Here is a 19497-nt window from a genome sequence, read left to right on the forward strand (position 1 = left end):
TACCATATGATTCAGCTATCCCACTTCTGGGTATGTATCCTAAGAAAATGAACACACTAATTCAAAGAGGTATATGCACCCCTTTGTTCATTGCAGGATTATTTACAATAGATAAGATATGGAAGATAGATAAGATAGGGAAGCAGCCTAAGTGTCCATTAATAGATGAATGGATAAAGAAGATGTATTACACACACACACACACACACACACACACACACAGGAATATTGCTCAGCCATAAAAAAAGAATGAGTTCTTGTCATTTGCAACAACATGGATGGATCTAGAGAGTATTATGCTAAATGAAATAAGTCAGACAAAGACAGATACCATATGATTTTACTTATATGTGGAATCTAAAAAATAAAGCAAACAAAACAGAAACAGACTCATAGATACAAAGAACAAACTCTGTATTGGTTTGCCAGAGGGGAGAGAGAGGAGGGGAAATTGATGAAATAGGTGAAGGGGATTAAGAGGTACAAACTTTCAGTCATAAAATAAGTCACGGGGATGTGATGTACAGCGTAGGGAATATAGTCCATATTGTAATAACTTTGTATGGTGACAGATGGTTCCTAGACTTGGTGATCATTTTGTAGTGTATAGATGTCAAACTACTATGTTGTATACCTGAAACTAATATAATATTGTATGTCAGCTATACTTAAAAAAAATTCATAACTTTTAGTAGAAAATATGTAAGAGAAAATAAAAATATGAAGATTAAAAAAATTAGTTTGGGTAGGCTAAATGCTTTAAAAAGCTTTTATATACTTTTCTAGTTAAATTTAATTTTTTAAAATTATGTATAATTTTTATTTTTAGTATGGCCTTTTTTCCCCCATTAAATTCTGGAGAAATTAGTATAATTTAATTGAGCATTGTTGACATCATTGAAAAATTCTCAGTTTGGCTGATGGAAAATATTAGTCACACCTCAGTATAAATATTTTAAAAGCTTCAGAATTCTAGAAGACATATTGTACGGTTCTAAAATAAGTTGAAACAATTCCTATATTCTGTGTATTGCTTTTTCAATTTGTCATTCCTGATTCATAACAGCAAATGTCTTCCTGGCTTGTTCCAAAAACATTCCATGTCCGGCTTCCTATTACTGCTTTATCTCTTAATATTTTTATTTAAGCTGGGAAGAAAGGCGAACTGCCTCTGGAAGAATCCAGTACCTAAACCACATAACAAGAACTACGCAATGGGAACGCCCAACACGGTAAGAACATATAAGTATCTTCCCATGGTCTATGCTGTTTGCCCTCCTGAAGTCCCCTATCTGTTTATCTGTCAGTTTTACCAGATTTCCTTTCTTGGTTTAAACTGCTCTAGATCAGTAGATCTTATAGCAAATGCCATTATTATTATTATTATTATTAATCTTGGGGGGGGGGCGGTACGTGGGTCTCTCACTGTTGTGGCCTCTCCCATTGTGGAGCACAGGCTCCGGACGCGCAGACTCAGTGACCATGGCTAACGGGCCTAGCCGCTGTGCGGCATATGGGATCTTCCCGGACCGGGGCACGAACCCATGTCCCCTGTATCGGCAGGCAGACTCTCAACCACTGCGCCACCAGGGAAGCCCTGCCATTATTATTTTTAATAAAGGTTGCTTAGCAGGTCATCCTGTAGCTCCATGGCCTGTGATGGTGTTCAGTAAATATTTATTAGATGAGTTAAATGAATACATTGAGAAGTCATCTTATTTCTGGGACTCTAAAAATTTTTTTTGAGTCCATTATTGAACGGCTGTAACAAAATATGTATACAGGATCTTCATTTATTCAGTAATGTTGGGGGATGATTATATTGTGTCCAGTAAGGTCTTTGACCAAGATAAGAACCAGATGCTCTGAGACCATATGGAGGGGCACCTGACTTAGAGTTGGGGGCAAGATGGTAGAACTTGCAAAGGAAAACTCTGAAGGAGGAGAGTCTCTGAACTAAATCCTGAAGAAGATGAGGATTTAGCCAGGTAAGGGGAAGGTGATAAAAAGTGTTCAGGGTAGTGGTAACAGCTATCATTCAGTTCACCAAATTGTTATATGCCAGGCACTGTGCTCAGCATTTGGGCTATAACCATGAATAAGGCAGAAAGGCCTTCCTGGAGCTTAATGTGTAAAGTCATGGGGATGCAAGATAAGTTTTGAAAGCTTCAAGGAAAGCTCTGTAAGTAACTGAAAATGAATAGGATAAGTGGCTGGATTTCCTTTTTTTTTCAGAATAAGAAAAACGTTTATTTGCCACCTCTACTCAGTGTTTGTTTTGCTCCTTCTACTTTTTTTTTTTTTTCCCTGAGCAGGCCTGGCACCAGACATAGAACATCAAATGCTTCTCATTAGCTATACTTTTATTTATTGGGGATTAATTGCTTAACTCATTGAACCACAAAGTTTTCTCTATTATACTGTGATTCTCAGATGAAAGCTTAGCTTATTTTGCCATTTTAAAAAGTGCTTATTTGAGAGTTGATTTCTAGTATTAAACTGCCAAGGATTATATGGAAGTCAAAGAACCTATTTTTATCATATCTGAGTGTAAATAAATGTGTACTTGTGTCAGTGCTTTAGTGAAGTCTATTTCCTTCTCATTTAACTGATAAAATTGACTTTAATTTCCACATGTATAAAGTCGATTGTGTTGTAAATGTTAGTTTAAAAATTAACACTTAATTATCCTCTTAGTTTGGATGACCTACAAGAGACTGGAAGCTCTTTGAAGAGACAGACTATCTTTCCTTTATTCACTCAATATTTATTGAACTACTACTCTTAAATATATGCTAAGCACTACTCTAGGTGCAGGGAATACATATGGTGGGGAACAAACTAGGCAGACTTTCTTCTCTCAGTAAATATTCTAGTGGGGGAAGACAGATGAAAACAAGGAAGCAAATGAGAAAAATATCAGAAGTAACTGCCATGCTGAGGAAGTAAGGTGAGGTACTGTCAAATGCCTGGGTGACTACTTTAGATGTGAAGGTCAGGAACGACCTCTTAGAGGCAACATTTAAGCTTAAACTAAGATTTGAATGACAAAAAAGAGTCTGGCCTAGGGAGAATAGGAGAAAAAATCACTCTACGTAGAAGGAAGGGCTACTCTCCAGCACTAAAGGTAGAACGACCATGGCAAACTTGAGGAGGAGGAAGAATGTCAGTGTGGCAGAGGCAGAGTGGGAGAATGGTGGGGACGCAGGTCTGAGGTCACCTGTGGCTAAGCCAAGTAAGGCTTGGTGAGCTCATACTCACATCTACAAATATATGCGGATTTCATATGAAATGTAATTAAAATCAATATAAAGTGATTTGAATATGTAATTGACAATCTGCATATCACCTGGGTTTCTTTGGTGCTTTGAGGCTTTGGGTTTGCTTTTATTGAGAGTTCTTGAGTCATTATATTTATATTAATCATTCCGTTTTCTTAGAAGTGATTGTTACTGCTGTACATACATTGTCTATAAAATTCTGCTTTTGGTATCTGAGTTGAGTAACTTTTTTTCCTTGTTTCTTTTCGATAGACCAGCATCTGAATATTCTAGTCCTGGCAGACCTCTTAGCTGTTTTGTTGATGAGAACACTCCAATTAGTGGAACGAACGGTGCAACATCTGGACAGTCTTCAGATCCCAGACTGGCAGAGAGGAGAGTCAGGTCACAACGACATAGAAATTACATGAGCAGGACACATTTACATACTCCTCCAGACCTACCAGAAGGCTATGGTATGACAACTAGCAGAGGAAAAATAAAGTGTGTTTTACTGATTTCAGCTTGCTAAGAAGCCAGAAAATCAACTTTTAAAGAAGTTATTAATCTGGGTTTAGGAATTCTGCATGAAAATCAAAGTAAATGTAAAACTCCCCAACTTTGAAAAGTCTTTGAAATGGTAGAAGACTAACAACACTTTGACTTTGGGCTAGTCGTTTAACCTTAAGCTTTTTGCCCAATTACAATGAAATGAGATGAATGATACCTCTCCTTTTCGCAAAGGTTGTGAGAAGCATATGAAACAATGTGAGACTGCTTTGTAAACAGGCACTGTAAAAAGTGAGATGGTGTTTTTCTTGATAATGGCAATCTGAAGTCAGACTTGTAATTTTCTAGACGTGCATATTTAGAAATAATTTAAAAAGCATATTTCTGATGGTATTTATATATTGTATTTGTATTGTCTATAATTTTGTGTTATCTGAGTGATTGGGTTATTGTAAATGATTTAGTCACTTCTGTGTTTGTGTAAAAGTACTATAATCTTATATAATTTCCTAAATTTTAGAATTCCATGTGAAAGATGACATGAATTTTCTCATAATTGAATACAGAACTTCCTAAACTCTTGTAGTATGACCTCAGCTGTTCTCTCCTCTGTTGCTAAAAGCTTAACCAAGTTACTTAACATCCTTGCCCTTTCCACAGCCTCTACATAAACAGTTCTGGGCTGATGATGACACCTAGTGACCAACATTGGGAGTTGCCTGATCTAACTTGTATTTTATTTTTACTCCAGAATGTTTTTTAAACTTACACAAATGCATCATTCTTACTTTATTTTTTAAGTATTTTAACTATTTAATTTTTTTAAAAACCCAAGTTTTCCATTAATTGAGCTAAGCCACACAGGTTAACTTAAGCACAGTGGTTAGAGCATGGGCTTGGGAAACAGGTGGGTTCATATCCTGGCTTTGCTATATATTAGTTGTGTGATGCTGGGCACATTAACCTGTTTGAGCCTCAGTTTTATCTTCTATACTATAAAGTGGGGAAAATATTATTACCAACCATGTAGATTTGTTGCAAGAAATAAATGAAATTTCATGAGAAGTTAAAATTTAGCTGTTATTATTAATGTCCAGACCTTAGAATCAAGTATCTCTTGGCATTCTTTTTAATTGAGATTATAAGGCAAGTGGTTTGGAGTGGGGGTGGTTAATACTTTATACTTTTACAATATTTGTGTGATTTGGATTAAAAAAAATTTTTTTGTACAACCAAAAACATAGGAGTAAAGTGGGTATCAAGGCTGAAATTATTGCAGCTGTCATCTAGAACCAGTTTTAAACATTTTTACATTTATAATTTTAAAAGTTTAAATTGATTTTTATTACAGGTTTATAAACAAATTTATACTAATAAATATTAGCAATAGTTTTATTGTTTCATATATTGGAATTTTTCATTAGATTTTGTCTTTTTAAAAAAAAGTTAGTTCTGTTGCTTGAAAACATAAGTAAATAAAGACTACAGACCACCACCGAAGAAACCGTTTCACAGATTCCTTCTCTTTGCCCTGGCCTCCTCACTCTCTCCCCAAGGGCTTTGACTTAATTTTGCCTGCGGCTTTTTTTCCCCAGTAGGCATATGTGCTCTTTAGTCTTCCTGCTCCTAACTTGATTATTTTTCCGTCATTGCTTCTTTTAGTCTATAGGGTGTCTCTTCTATATTCCATCTTTTTTGCTTCTATTTGAGTCCAAATGCAGTCTTGAGAATACACCTCTCTCAAGGAAAGAAAAAACATAAGTTTTGATATAAAATTAGGCATAATTTAAAAAAGCATTACCAGCCTGCAAACTCTTTGAAAGTTTCTGCAAATCCCTGAGAATCTCCCCAGAGTTGGTTAGCCTCTTCCTCTGAGCCCTTCTGTTTCCCTTAGGCTCCACATTTAAGACAAATAAAAGATAATTTCTTCATGTTTGTTTTATTTAATTATTGGTACTGTGACAATCTTGTTCTCTATTTTCCATTGCAACATGTTTAATATTTGAGCCACATTATAAGTGTAGTTGGCTTTTAAATAGCTGGGCTGTGACCCTCACCACCATTTATAAGACTGTTTCCAGGAGAAAATGTGTTCTGAGTTCAGAACAAGTGATTTGTAAAGCAGTTCTTTTGTAATAAAATTGATTGGTAATTTGGAGAGTTTACCTATTAATATAACATCATCCTAGTGTTTATAGCTGTTTTTGATTTGGACATTCTGAATATGTTTTTATTATTAGTGTTTCTTAATTTTACAGAACAGAGGACAACACAACAAGGTCAGGTGTATTTCTTACATACTCAGACTGGTGTGAGCACATGGCATGATCCAAGAGTGCCTAGGTAAGAACATATTCTAAATACCCTTCATACCACTGAATATCCATTTCACCTAGGATTTATTTGATTATTTAATCTTTAACTTCTTAAAATAGATGATGTAAAAGTTTGGCTCTTTCTGATCAAAAGTTTGACATTTAGTAGAAAGTCCTACTTACTTCTCTGCAACCCTACCCCAATGCCGTACCACCCATCCAGTCTCCAGTTCCTCTCCCTCTCCCCCTTAAAAAAATTGAGGCAAAAATGTGGGTCTTGTAGGAATTTGAAAATTGACCTGGGGAAAACATACATACCCTTACAAAAACATACATACCCTTTTTTCTTAAGGGTAGTAAATTGATATTTTTATTTCTGGTTAGGGTTTTTTAAAAAAGGTTTGTTTATTTTAACTTTATATAAGTGTATTCAATCTTCAAGTTTCATTTTAATGTAGAAAAGGAATAACCCAGTTAACATAAATTACTTCTAAATGCCAAAATTTGTATGTTTGAATTGCAGGCCTTGTTGAATGCATTTACTAACCAAAATGTCAGCTGTCTTTTAACTTTAAGAAGATGGAATGACACAAAATCAATTTAGTAGTTTAACACAGTTTCTGGTACATTTTAGTATCAAATAATACATTTTAAACCACTAGCTATTTTGAATTATTTTCTACTGAACAGATGGAGAGTGCCAAGTAGTCCAGTTGAAGCTGCAAAAAAAGGTTGAGTTCTAAGTGAAATTCTAAATCAACTTTATAAGCTATACATATACCTTTGTTGGATGAGGATATTTTATATATTAAGTGCAACATTCCTCTCTTCAAAAAAAAAAAAAAGTCCTATGGAGGGTCAAGAGATCTTTTTCTGCCTAAAGTTTGTACTCAGAGCTCTACTTGTCTAGAATCATGTTTTTGAATTAAAAACAGTTGTGACTAGCTGATTTTGGATTGCTTTGATACTCTGTTTATTTATAAATAAAGCTATTATAATGAAAATGTTTTCCTTTTTTTCTTTTGGTCGCGCTTTGCGGCTTATGGGATCTTAGTTCCCTGACCAGGGATTGAACCTGGGCCCCGGCAGTGAAAGCACCGAGTCCTAACCACTGGACCGCCAGGGAATTCCCAAAATATTTTACTTTGTGATAGAGCTTAATCAGAATCTTTTGAGGGTGGCAGCCAAGGAAATGTGTTATCATTAATTATTGTATCAAGGTTGCCATTTCTGTGTCTTCATGATATAGCTGTTGATTTAAAAAAAAATAGTGGGGAGGAAATTTTTGTTTTATTAAATAAGCTCACTGAAAACAATCTAAGTGCCTCACTTTTAGAAATAAGAGTTTTGATATGTAAATTATGAAGTGTTTTGGGTTCTGTTTATCAGGTTGAAGGTCAGTAACGAACTTTTCTATAACATAATTTAAAATCATTGGAAGGAAATGTTTAGAAGAAAAATGATTTTTTAAAAAAACTGAATGATTTACAACAGTGTGAAAGCTGATCTTGAGCTGCCTTTTTTTTCCCAGTACGCGGGCCTCTCACTGCCGCAGCCTCTCCTGCTGCAGAGCACAGGCTCCGGACGTGCAGGCTCAGTGGCCATGGCTTATGGGCCCAGCCGCTCCACAGCACGTGGGATCTTCCCGGACTGGGGCATGAACCCGGTCACCTGCATTGGCAGGCAGACTCTCAACCACTGCGCCACCAGGGAAGCCCTTGAGCTGCCTTTTGAAAGAGTGGTGTGTAAGCTGGAGTTGGAAGTTGAAACAGAGATTTTGGCACCACAGTGGGCAGTGTGTTCTTACTCCTAAGGAAACAATGTTGGTTTTTCATTAATGAATAAGGGGTTTCTATAAAGATTTAAGAATATTTCATATTGAGTATTGAATAATGACTTTATGAAATAACGCTTTGGATTATATTTCTTTTCTTTAGTCTCTATGCTCCGAATTGTTATCTTAAAATATATTTTGTTTTGGGGGATCCTTTAGTGAATATGTCTTTTGTATGGAGGATCTTTTATCAAAGCAGACTATAAATATTTAGATTCTATTAAAATATCATTACTGTTCAATCAAAGACATTTATAAAATAGTGTCACTCAGACACTTTAAAACTAACTTTATGTAAAGATATCCAGTAAACTTAGATTTATCTGAGAAGCACCATTTTAGAATGTTTTGTATTTCTCTTTAAAATAATGATTAATGCTTTGTTATTCATTGTATTGCATACTGACTATGTAGTCTTAAAATACAGATCTGTATTACTTTTTATGGCTGTATAACATACCATTTTCCTTTAGTCATTTCCCAGTTCCACATAAAGAGTGTTTCCAGTTTTCTGCTTCTCCTCAATTCTTTAGAGCCCTCCCATGTATGACTATAAATTTATAAAATTCTAAATAAAATGATATAAAGTGAAATTCTGCATTACATCAAAAACATTATTCATTCTTTGATTATAAAGAATGATAATTGTTTTTCATTTCTAAAAGTTCCATTTAGAAAAAAATCTATCTGTTCATTCTTAATAATTTCTCAGTGATAGTTTGTAATTGTTCCCTTTTATTATTTGTTTTAAACATTGCATATCATAGCTATTCTTTTTGATCTCTGACAGTACTTGGGGATCTAATTCCGTGGTTTTGTTTCTACTGACTCAGTAATCATGAATTCCTTTCTGAAGTGTTTGGTGATCTTTGATTGTGAGTTTGATTTTAATTGGTTGGAGTTCTGTGGACCTTAAGTGAGAATTTAGGAATTTTTTCTGGAATCACTTCATCTTCCCATTGAGTTCTCCATGGGGAAGTTCCAGATTTCCTTTTCCAACCTTGCTGCTGACCTGAGGCTGAGTTTCCCAATTAACCACTACCCTCTGGCAGCCCCCCACTCTGCCTGTCTGCCACTCAGGTACCAGCTCCAGTTTAATTCACTTAAACAAAATTTGAGGAGGACTCTTGGAACTTTTTCCCTTGCCTCTTTTGAGACTAGCAGTGTCTCAGAATAGTGTGTTCTTTCCAATCTTTAGTTCTGTAGCAGAAGAATCTCTGGGGCACCTATAAGCACAAGTTAAAAATCATTGTTCCAACAAATCTCTGGGTGCCCATCATTACGTTTTCACTATGACCAAGAAGAGGTTATTTCAGGAAAACTTTTTTTCTAGTTTAACTTTGAAAACATAATTTTGATGAGATTTGTCATTGTAATTATTGGTTACAGTTTAAATTTATATTAGACATGCTGCTTTTTTTTCATTCTTTAAGGTTCTATAAATCTTTGTCATATATAATAGTATATATATATATTTTGTGTGGTACGCGGGCCTCTCACTGTTGTGGCTTCTCCCATTGCGGAGCACAGGCTCTGGACGCGCAGGCCCAGCGGCCATGGCCCACGGGCCCAGCCACTCTGCAGCATGTGGGATCCTCCTGGACCGGGGCATGAACCCGTGTCCCCTGCATCCTGCATCGGCAGGTGGACTCTCAACCACTGCGCCACCAGGGGAGCCCTTATAGTAGTATTTTAAGAATGCATGATATAGTAACAGTGGTCTTTGCCCCAAAAAGCAAAAAGTCTTTTTGCTTTTTTTATTGTAGCAGTAAACCTTAGAACATTCTTCCTAAGGTGTCTTAAACAGGTTCTTCATTCACTAGCTTTATATCTTTCAGAATTCAAAATGGAGTAGTTATCCTTTAAAATATATACTGTGGTTATTTTCAGGATCACAATTTCAATAACATTTCCAGTTTTGCTTTGCTGAAGAGCTTAAAATTAATCATGGAATGAACGTTTACACAGATTTTATGGTGTAGTAAAGAAAGAAATAATTGAAGGGAAATTTTAGAAAACATTTAATTCCTTATATCACGGACATTTGGAAAACAATATTTTGTCAGACAAGTATTGAAGTACAGTTTATGTTGGCAAATGTTGTGATTGCTTTTATATTAATTTAAAACCTGAATTACATTAAAGCCCAGGAATGAACTCACTAAAAATGTAGGCTGTGTGATAAGTTTCTGAGCCATCTATGGATTGGGTTTTGAATATGCAACTTTGTTAAACCATTGGGAATTAAAGATTCCAGCTGAACGTCTCAAGTTTCTGAAACAATACATTTTCTCAGACTTCATGGAATTGTTCTGTGTCATTTACACTTGCTTGGCTCAGCAGGCCCAGCAGTGAGGTATTTTTTATTTTATATTTGTTTTTGCAGGGATCTTAGCAACATCAATTGTGAAGAGCTTGGTCCATTGCCTCCTGGATGGGAGATCCGGAATACAGCAACAGGCAGAGTTTATTTCGTTGACCATAACAACAGAACAACACAGTTTACAGATCCTCGGCTCTCTGCTAACTTGCATTTAGTTTTAAAGTAAGTTTTTGAAACAATACATGTTCAAATGCGAGTCTGAACAAGAGAAGACTGATAGATGCTTTTTGTAATAAATGTGATAGAATGTCTGCTCTCTTCAATTATAAATCACTTGTTGAACATAATTTTATATAAGAATATGACAAATTTTACTCTCATGTTTGGGTATTTTAATCCCACTGTGCTTAAGTAGGAACCTGTCCTGAAATGTTAGGAAAAGGGTGTGTATCAGAGGTGCACCGTAGCACACCTGCAGAGACAGGCTACTTTATGGAGTGGATGGATTTTTTTCCTTGAGTGCATCAGAAATAGCTCTAGGATAGCTGAATCTATCCCAGAGGATTTTCTGATGTGTCAGTTTTGTGCTTCAGCTTTAAGGCTTCTTTCCCATTTGCAGGACTTAGACAGTCATTCTTACAAGTCTTTGTGAATGGGCTTGATGTACCCTGGGTTTTTTTCTAATTATTAAAATACAGTTGATTTACAATACTGTGTCAGTTTCAGGTATATAGCAAAGTGATTCAGTTTGCTGTATACATATGTAATATGTATATATTTCAGATTATTTTACATTTTAGTTTATTACAAGATATTGAATATAGTTCCCTGTGTTCTATAGTAAATCCTTGTTACTTATCTATTTTATGTATAGTAGTTTGTATCTGTTAATCCCATACTACTAATTTATCCCTCCCCACCCTCCCTTTCCCCTTTGGTAACCATAACTTTGTTTCCTACGTGTGTTTCTGTTTTGTATATAGATTCATTTGTATTATATTTTAGATTCCACATATAAGTGATATCATATAATATTTGTCTTTCTCTCTCTGGCTTACTACACTTAGTATGATAATCTCTAGGTCCATCCATGTTGCTGCAAATGGCAATATTTCATTCTGTTTTTATGGCTGAGTGATAGAGTGTGTGTGTGTGTGTGTGTGTGTGTGTGTGTGTGTGTGTGTGTGTACTTGGGTTGCTTCCATGTCTTAGCTGTTATAAATAGTGCTGCTATGAACATTGGGGTGCATGTATCTTTTCAAATTAGAGTTTTCATATTTTCCAGATATATGCCCAGGAGTGGGATTGCTAGATCATATGATAGCTCCATTTTTAGTTTTTTCAGGACCCTCCATACTGTTTTCCATAGTGGCTACACCAATTTACATTCCCTCGAACAGTGTAGGAGGGTTCCCTTTTCTTCACACTCTCTCCAGCATTTATTAATGTAGACTTTTTGATGAACTGTGGGTTTTAAAAAAAAAGTCAGCTTTATTAAAATTTAATTGACACAATAAATTGTACATATTTACAGTGTACAGTTTAAGTTTTGACATATTATATAACTGTGAAACCATCACCATAATGGAGATAGTGAACATATCCATCACCCCGAAAGTCTCCTTCTGCCTCTTTGTAGCCTGTTGGTAGTCCCTCCTCCCATCCCTTCCCTAGTTTCCTAAGGCTGCCGTAACAAAATATCACACACTAGGTGGTTTATAACAATAGAAATTTATTCTTTTACAGTTCTGGAGGCTAGAATTCAGAATCAAGTTGTCAGAAGGGTTGGTTCCTTCCGGTGGCTCTGACGGAAAATCTGTTCCATGCCTCTCTCCTAGCTTCTGGTGGTTGCCAGAAACTTTACTGTTCCTTGACTTGTGGACACATTATTCCAGTCTTTACCTTTGTCTTCACGTGGCCTTCTATGATCTATTTTATCCACAAAACTTCTGCCACCAAGTGTGTGGGTTTTTTCCTCAAATATTCCAATTGTCCACGTCTGCAGACGCCATTGAGGTGTACAGCGCCGGAATTCAGTCTAATACCACCTCCAGTTAGTATCAGGCCTCACAGGTTAAGGGCTCAGTCTCACAAGACTGTTCTCACTTCTGATGCCATTTATAAGTCCCAGGCCTCCCGTATTTCTTGCCAACTGGCTATAAATTGAGTTCTCATGACTTTCTCCTTGGGTTCAATAATTTTCTAGAATGGCTCACAGAACTCAGGGAAATTATTTCTTTACTATTACCAGTTTATTATAAAGGATGCAACTCAGGAACAGCCACATGGAAGAGAGGCACAAGGCAAGGTATGAGGCAGGGGCTGCATAGTGCGTCCACGCCCTCTCCAGGCGCTTCATCCTCCGAGCACCCTCAGTGTGCTCACCATCCAGAAGCTTTCTGAACACTTGTTTAGGCGTTTTTATGGAGTTGTTATCACACAGGAGTGATCGATTATTAACTCAATCTCCAGTTCCTCTCCCCTTCCCCAGAGGCTGGGGGGATGTGCCTGAAAGTTCTAGGCTTCTAATCAAGCTTTGGTCCTTCTGGCGACCAGCCCCCATCCTGAAATTATATAGGGGCCTAGCAAGTCACCTCACTGAAACAAAAAATGCTCCGATACCCAGGAAATTCAAAGGGATTCAGGAGCTTCTGTATCTTGTACTGGGGACAAAGACCAAATATTAGAACAGAATACACTCCTGTCACCTGTGTCACTCAGGAAATTTCAAGCATTTTAGGAGTTCTGTGTCAAGAACTGGGGACAGAGACCAAAGTATATTTCTTATTATGCCACACTTTCTTTCCTGTATGTCTGGGTCGAAATTTACCTCTTCTTATAAGGATACCAATTTATTGGATTTAGGGCCACCCTAATCCAGTGTGACCTCATTTAACTTGATTACATCTGCAAAGACCCTATTTCCAAATAAGGTCACATCCACAGGTGCCAAGGCTTAGGACTTCAACATATTTTTTTGGACACAGTTCAATCCACACCCCATCTTCAGCCAACCATGATTTGCTTTTTCTGTCACTATACATTTGCAGTTTTTAGAGTTTCAGATGAGTGGATTCATACAGCATGTACTCTTTGCTTGGTTTCTTTTACCCAGCCTAATTATTTGAGATTCATCTCTGTTGTTGTATGTATAGTTCATTTCTTTTCCTTGCTGGGTGGTATTCCATTGTATGGATAGACCTCAATTTATTTGTTTACCTGTTGATGAACATTTGGATTGTTTCAGTTTGGGCCATGACTAAACTGTTACGAACATTCGAGTGGGTTTTTTTATTTTTGGCCACACTGTGTGGCATGTGGGATCTTAGTTCCCTGACCAGGGATCGAACCCACGCCCCCTGCATTGGAAGTGCGGAGTCTTATCCACTGGATCGCCAGGGAAGTCCCGGAACATTTATGTTTAAGTCTTTGTGTGGACATATGCTCTCACTTCTCTTTGATAAATAAATACCCAGCCTGCACAATATGATAGATTTATGTTTAACTTTTTAAACTGCCAGATTTCTTTTTGAAGTGATTGTACCATTTGACTTTCCCACTAGAAGTGTATGAGAGTTGTAGTTGCTCTTGCTAACACTTGGTATGGTTAATCTTAATTTTGGACATTCTAATAGATGTGTAGTGTTATCTCATTGTTTTTTGGGGTGGGGCGGTCTGTGTTGGGTCTTCGTTGACAGGCTTTCTCTGGTTGCGGCGAGCAGGGGCTACTCTTCGTTGTGGTGCGTGGGCTTCATTGCGGTGGCTTCTCTTGTTGCGGAGCATGGGCTCTAGGCACGTGGGCTTCAGTAGTTGCGGCACGTGGGCCCTAGGGCGTGTGGGCTTCAGTAGTTGATGCACGCGGGCTCAGTAGCTGTGGCTCGCGGGCTCTAGAGTGCAGGCTCAGTAGCTGTGGTGCACGGGCTTAGTTGCTCCGCGGCATGTGGGATCTTCCCAGACCAGGGATCGAACCTGTGTCCCCTGCATTGGCAGGTGGATTCTTAACCACTGCGCCACCAAGGAAGTCCCTCATTATAGTTTCAATTTACATTTCTCTAATGACTAATGATGTTGAGCATCTTTTCATGTGCTTATTTCCATCTGTATATCTTCGGTGAAATTTTTTGCCTCCTTTTTTAAAAAAACTGAGTTTGTTTTTTTTGACTTTCGAGTTTTGAGAATTCTTTAGATATTTGAAATACAAGTTTTATGTCAGCTGTATGCTTTAGGAAGATTTTCTCCTAGACCATGATTTGTCTTTTCATTTTCTTAACAGTGTCTTTTGAAGAGCATAAGGTTTCTTTGAAATTTCAATGAAGTTCATTTTATCCATTTGTTCTTTTATGAATTGTGCTTTGGGAATCATATTTAAGAAATTTTTGCGTAACATGAGTCATAAAACTTTACTAGTGTTTCAGAAGTTTTATGGCTTTAGGTTTTACATTGAAGTCTCTGATCTACTTTGAATTAAAGTTTTGTATCTTTAAGTTGGTATACCCAAGTTTTTTTTTGTTTTTGGATAGGATTAATACAGTTGTTTAGAGACTATTTTTAATACATTCTGTTTTGATTTATATATGTGTGTATTAAAAAACACCTTTATTACAATGTTTTATGAGAGTAGTAAATGGCGATTTGTAATTTTCATCAAAGCTGCATTTTCTCTGGATAGTTACACGTTCTAGGATAAAATTTGGCCTGGTACATAAAAGAGTCACTGTATGTAAAGTAAGTTTGGGTGATTTGTTAGAGAACTGAAAGTTATTTTTGTTTATTTTCTCATAGCTACCATTGCCCTTTATCTTTAGGTTAGGAGATGTACTCTTGTGTCTGTTGTGTGTAAAATTAAATTCCAGGGACTTCCCTGGTGGCGCACTGGTTGAGGGTCCACCTGCCAATTCAGGGGACACGGGTTCGAGCCCTGGTCCTGGAGGACCCCACATGCCACGGAGTAACTAAGCCCGTGCGCCACAACTACTGAGCCTGCGCGCCTCAAGCCTGTGCTCCGCAACAAGAGAAGCCACCGCAATGAGCAGCCTGCGTGCGGCGGTGAGAAGTCCCTGCTTGCCACAACTAGAGAAAGCCTTGCGCACAGCAACGGAGACCCAAAGCAGCCAAAAAAAAAAAAAAATTAAATTCCAACAGAGTCACTCAGTGTTTGCATAGATATCAATAGTGAATTATCTGACTTTTTACTTCCTGACGGTTTATTGGAATTAACTAGTTCATTATATCATAAGATTCTTTTAAAAAATTCTTAGATGCAACTTATATTATTTTTGCCAGGAGAATAAAAATAACTCTAGGCAATGTGCCTTTAAAAATTATTATTATATTTCTGCTGTACTTGGGAGATTATTTTAGTGTATTTGTGGTAAACCATATATGTGCAGTTAGAAGTCACTTTAGCACAACAGACAATGTGATTGTACTGAATGCCACTGACTATAATACTTAAAAATGGTTAAAATGGTAAATTTTATGCTACGTATATTTTACCACAATAAAAAGGCAAGTAGGGACTTCCCTGGTGGTCCAGTGGTTAAGAATCCACACTTCCATTGTACGGGGCACGGCTTCGATCCCTGGTCGGGGAACTAAGATCCCGCATGCCGTGCAGCGTGGCCAAAAGAAAAGAAAGAAAAGTAGGCACTTTATAAAGCGTTCAGACTTGTTTGTGAAGTGCTCATTTCTCTGTGCCAGTAACTTGCTGTGACCTCCCACATTCTTGTGGTCTAGACTGTAGTGTGCATAGGAGAAGGGGTCCCTGCCAAGCTGCCAGTTCAAACTGTCTCTTCCAGAGAGACAGACTCTAGATAACAGGCACAGGGTTTGGCCTATGCCTGAATTTTAAAGGGAGAGATGGTAAACTACGCAGAAGAAAATGGAAACGGTATTTGGGAAAGTTGTTCTCAGCAGTTGTATAAAAGTTTTTTGAATAAAACTCTGTTATCCACTTCCGTAAGTTCCAAGAAATAAACTTTGGGGCTAGTTTATTATTGTCAAAAATGTCAAGCTAAGAATATAATAAGGCCTAGAAATGCTATAGGTAGACTTGGTTTAGCGTAGGATGCTATTTTAAATGTGTAATTGCAATCTCTCTTGTTTAAAATACTTCAATAATATTTGTTTACTTTTAGTCGGCAGAACCAATTGAAAGACCAGCAACAGCAGGTGGTATCGTTGTGCCCTGATGACACAGAGTGTCTGACAGTCCCACGGTACAAACGAGACCTGGTTCAGAAACTAAAAATTTTGCGGCAAGAACTTTCCCAGCAACAGCCTCAGGCTGGCCATTGCCGCATTGAGGTTTCCAGGGAAGAGATTTTTGAGGTAAACTTGCAAGTCTTGTTTTAAAGTAGAGAAAAATTAATTCAGTGATGTACTCTGTTTTCCAAGTATATTTTGGGGGACTCATATCTCTTTAGAATGGGAGAATTTTCATTAATTTTTTTTTACTTGTGGGAATAAAGGCAATAATATTGGAGAGATTTAATACATAAGATAAACATTTAAATGTGATGAAGTGTGAGATGTTCTGATTGGGGGCAGCTTGGTCCTTGGAGTTGCAGATACTTATTTGTTAATGAATTTTAAAAGACCACAGATATTATCCATCCCTTATTTTCTAATTCTTCCAAGAGGTTAGGGACTCTTAAATCAAAAAATCATTACTGTTGGACTACTTCCTTAATTTATTGAAAATCTTCCTTTCTAGTATATCCTTTTATATTTGGATTTATAGCTTTAATAGCAACTTCAAAGTTCTTACATAATAAATGGCAGAGGTCCAAGGCAGGGGTTTCCCTCTTATTAGAGTGTTCTGGGGCAAAAGATGTTTGGGAACTTTATAATCCTTCTCCCAAAGGATGAACTTTTTTCTCCCAGGACCATGCTGACCTTGTTTGTAGTCAGTCATTTGTATTTTTAAAATAATAGAAAGTTGTCTGTTTAGTGAAGATCACATTAATGATGTTTTTATGTTCTTTGAAACTTTCTTTTTCTTACCTTTACTTTCTACTGGTGTCTGTGACAACTAGCTAAAAAAAAAGTGGTAATTCTATCAGATTCTGTTTTTTAATGTGAGTGGAATCATTGCTATCTATGGTTCATAGGACTTAAATATGGAGCTTTGCATTTAGTAGGCTTTTAATATAATATTTATCAAAGGAATTGGTTTCAGTAGTACAGTATTAAGCTATATCCATTTTGTTGTCAGAAGTTCCATGAGGTTTCAAACCCTTGGAGCTTATCCATTGATTGATTGTTGAACAAATTCTACCTTATTTAAATAAACATGTTTTGTAGGTGGAATGGAGGGAGAGTTTAAGTAACAGGTTAAAAGCACCTAGTAATAATAGTATATTAAACATTTATTTTAGGAATCATATCGACAAGTCATGAAAATGAGACCGAAAGATCTCTGGAAGCGATTAATGATAAAATTTCGTGGAGAAGAAGGGCTTGACTACGGAGGGGTTGCCAGGTAAAGCCTTGATCATCAGTAAATAACATATGGATCCTTATATTTACAAATTTAAGATACTCCCTGTGGTGTGACTTTCTCATTGATATTTATTTTCTAGCATAATATTCCCTCATGTTTGCAATAGAGGGTACCCTAGTAGATATATTCATAATTAGGTTAGGATAGTACTGCTACCAGAAGAGTGTTTGTGAACTCCTGAATGGATCATGTAGTCCAATGAGACTTTCTCTGAAAACTAGCTGCAACCCTATATGGACTGTTGGTAGGATCTGCAAGCCCAGTATTTTCTCTATTTCTCTCCTTCAGTACATGTTATTCTCTCTGCTTTACATTGTCAGTAACAGTCTCGAGATTTTAATGACGTATTCTAAACTGAATACTGTTTCCCTTTGCTTACACTGCCACGCTTTTTAACCTTGTTAAAGGAATGTTTGTGTCTGTAAGTATGTGTGTATATCATATGTGGTCCTTAGAATGTTTCAATACAGAAGCTATAACGTTTCTCCTACATTCAAACATCAAGTATTTTTTTTTCCAGCTGTGAGAATTCACTTTATGTAAATGTAGCAGAAACGTTATAGCTTCTGTATTAAAACATTTTAAGGACCGTCATGATAATTCTGCTTCCCCTAATCTAAATCCAGCCTAAATTAAATTTGTGTTTCCACCAAGTCCCATAATCGTTATTTGGCATTACTTGTTTTCACCTGTAGACATACTTTCATTCTGTGACCTTTTTACCTGCAAATGAATAGTTTCTTTAGTTTGGATTTTTAGCATTTATCACTTGTACATCATACTTAAGGCTTGATAGTTTCTGTGGAATGCTTACGATTTACTCATAAGTAGATTTTGAATGCTTGTTGGGAAAACTTGTTAATTATCTGCTGATGGAATCTAAATGCTATAATTATATGTATAGGCCAAATAAGTAGTTAGTTTTTTGTTGTTTATTTCTTAACGTCACTACTTTCGGGGTTTGGGCGGACTAAATGGGATGTGGCAGTGAACTGCTTTTTCTGATCTTTATCCCATAGTAGAACCCAAAAGTAGAGTTTTGCTTTTATGCATGTTCTAAATACTTAGTAAAACAAAACAAAAGTTGGACTTCCTTTTAAAAAACACATACATGGGGCTTCCCTGGTGGCGCAGTGGTTGAGACTCTGCCTGCCGATGCAGGGGACATGGATTCGTGCCCCGGTCCGGGAGGATCCCACATGCCGCGGAGCAGCTGGGCCCGTGAGCCATGGCCGCTGAGCCTGCGCGTCGGAGCCTGTGCTTCACAAGGGGAGAGGCCACAACAGTGAGAGGCCCGCTTACCGCAAAAAAAAAAAAATAAAATAAAATAAAAAACACATACATGCATAAAAAACATACAGGACACATTAGGTGGGAAGGTTGCTTATGTGGAGACCTCACTTTTTCTTTTTAATCTCTACAGTTTTCAAGTACGGTGTTGGCCAAAAAGTTCGTTTGAACGAACTTTTTGGCCAACCCAATATTAAACGTAGTGATTTGATTTAGACTCCGTCAAATGATAGGACTTTGAAATATTTTCCTTTAACTACTTTAATAGTGTTTCACTGCATTTCCTAAAAATATATTATTCCATCTGTTTAATCCATAATATCAGAATATATCATTTATGTGCCTTTCCTAGCTGAGGAATGACAGGAGTTGAGACTAGAATGACATCTCCTTAAAGCCTAGACTAGTCATTTTATTTCAGTTTCACCAAGATGAATAACAAGTTGTCTTTCATACTTTGA

General features: G+C 36.9%; 1 protein-coding gene across 1 annotated transcript in view; it reads left to right on the top strand.

Moving 5' to 3' along the window:
- The window catches only part of SMURF2 (SMAD specific E3 ubiquitin protein ligase 2), a 118859-nt gene that overhangs the window by 84448 nt on the left and 14914 nt on the right, over positions 1-19497 (top strand). The window contains exons 7-12 of the mRNA XM_030843385.3: positions 1149-1232; positions 3534-3736; positions 6029-6113; positions 10306-10464; positions 16380-16572; positions 17622-17725. Of these exons, the coding sequence (XP_030699245.1) occupies positions 1149-1232; positions 3534-3736; positions 6029-6113; positions 10306-10464; positions 16380-16572; positions 17622-17725 (828 nt within the window). The remainder of the gene's footprint in view (positions 1-1148; positions 1233-3533; positions 3737-6028; positions 6114-10305; positions 10465-16379; positions 16573-17621; positions 17726-19497) is intronic.

This window comes from Globicephala melas, chromosome 20, assembly GCF_963455315.2.
Source record: "Globicephala melas chromosome 20, mGloMel1.2, whole genome shotgun sequence".
Taxonomy (NCBI): Eukaryota; Metazoa; Chordata; class Mammalia; order Artiodactyla; family Delphinidae; genus Globicephala; species Globicephala melas.